At 43.4% G+C, this 835-nt stretch overlaps 1 protein-coding gene across 1 annotated transcript in view; it reads right to left on the bottom strand.

The window, feature by feature from the left end:
• Positions 1 to 246: 246 nt before the first annotated feature.
• The window catches only part of IL36B (interleukin 36, beta), a gene marked incomplete at its 5' end in the record, with an annotated part of 3,005 nt that continues 2,416 nt past the window's right edge, over positions 247 to 835 (bottom strand). Inside the window, one exon of the mRNA XM_005859419.2 lies at positions 247 to 781. Within this exon, the coding sequence (XP_005859481.1) occupies positions 572 to 781 (210 nt within the window). The remainder of the gene's footprint in view (positions 782 to 835) is intronic.

The raw sequence follows: 835 nt of genomic DNA, 5'->3' as shown, positions 1-835 counted from the left end.
TTAATTTGCATATACACACTGATTAGCCAATGAAAAGGGTAGCGGTTGTATGCTAATTACCATGTTTCTCTTTTATTAGTGTAGATGGAATTAGAATTCATCATGAGTATGAACATGTAAAATTTTTATTTCATATTTATCCTATCCTTTACATTTTTCTTTGGGAGTAAGTTTCCAATATTTATAAAGAACATGCATAAAATTAATAAAATAGTATTTATACTGAAAGAGTGGTAAGAACAAAAATGTTTGCAATTCACATCTCTAGGCCATGGGTTGGTGGGAGGAATAGGAGATGGTTGTGTACAAGGAGCATTTGGGATGTGGACTTAACTAGATTTGACAGCAAAGTGGATAATAGGACAAGATCAGGAAACAATAAAAAGTGACTCTCAGGTTTGATACTGGAACGACATTCCAGTGGGAGCCGTGGTGTGCCAGTGCATGTCTAGAGGAGGTGGCATTGGGTGCTGAGCATGAGGTGGACTGTGGATGGACATCACTGCTCGGTGGTCTCTCTTACCATGACCTAGAAGTTCTCTGTCCAAGAATCAGCCACCCACAGCCCAGGCTACAAAGAACTGAAATAGAAGTTGGTGTTGTAAGTTTTGCCCCTGTCGTTGGTGAGGGTGACAGGCTGTCCCACCTGTGAGGAAGTGGCTATGAACCAGCCGAGGCAGGCGACAGACTGGAAGGAGGAGGTGGAGCCCTCTATGCCGCGCAGAAAGACAAAGGACTTCTGCGCCTTCTTCTCCTCGTACAGTTTCATTATGCTTTCCTTCTAGGAGCAGAAAGAGGCCTATCAGAGAGGATTACTGGGAGGAGGGAGCTCAAC

The sequence above is a fragment of the Myotis brandtii genome, unplaced genomic scaffold (assembly GCF_000412655.1).
Source record: "Myotis brandtii unplaced genomic scaffold, ASM41265v1 scaffold1259, whole genome shotgun sequence".
NCBI classification, from domain to species: Eukaryota; Metazoa; Chordata; class Mammalia; order Chiroptera; family Vespertilionidae; genus Myotis; species Myotis brandtii.
Note: the sequence above shows the minus strand (reverse complement) of the source record. Positions and strands in the feature narration are given on the sequence as shown.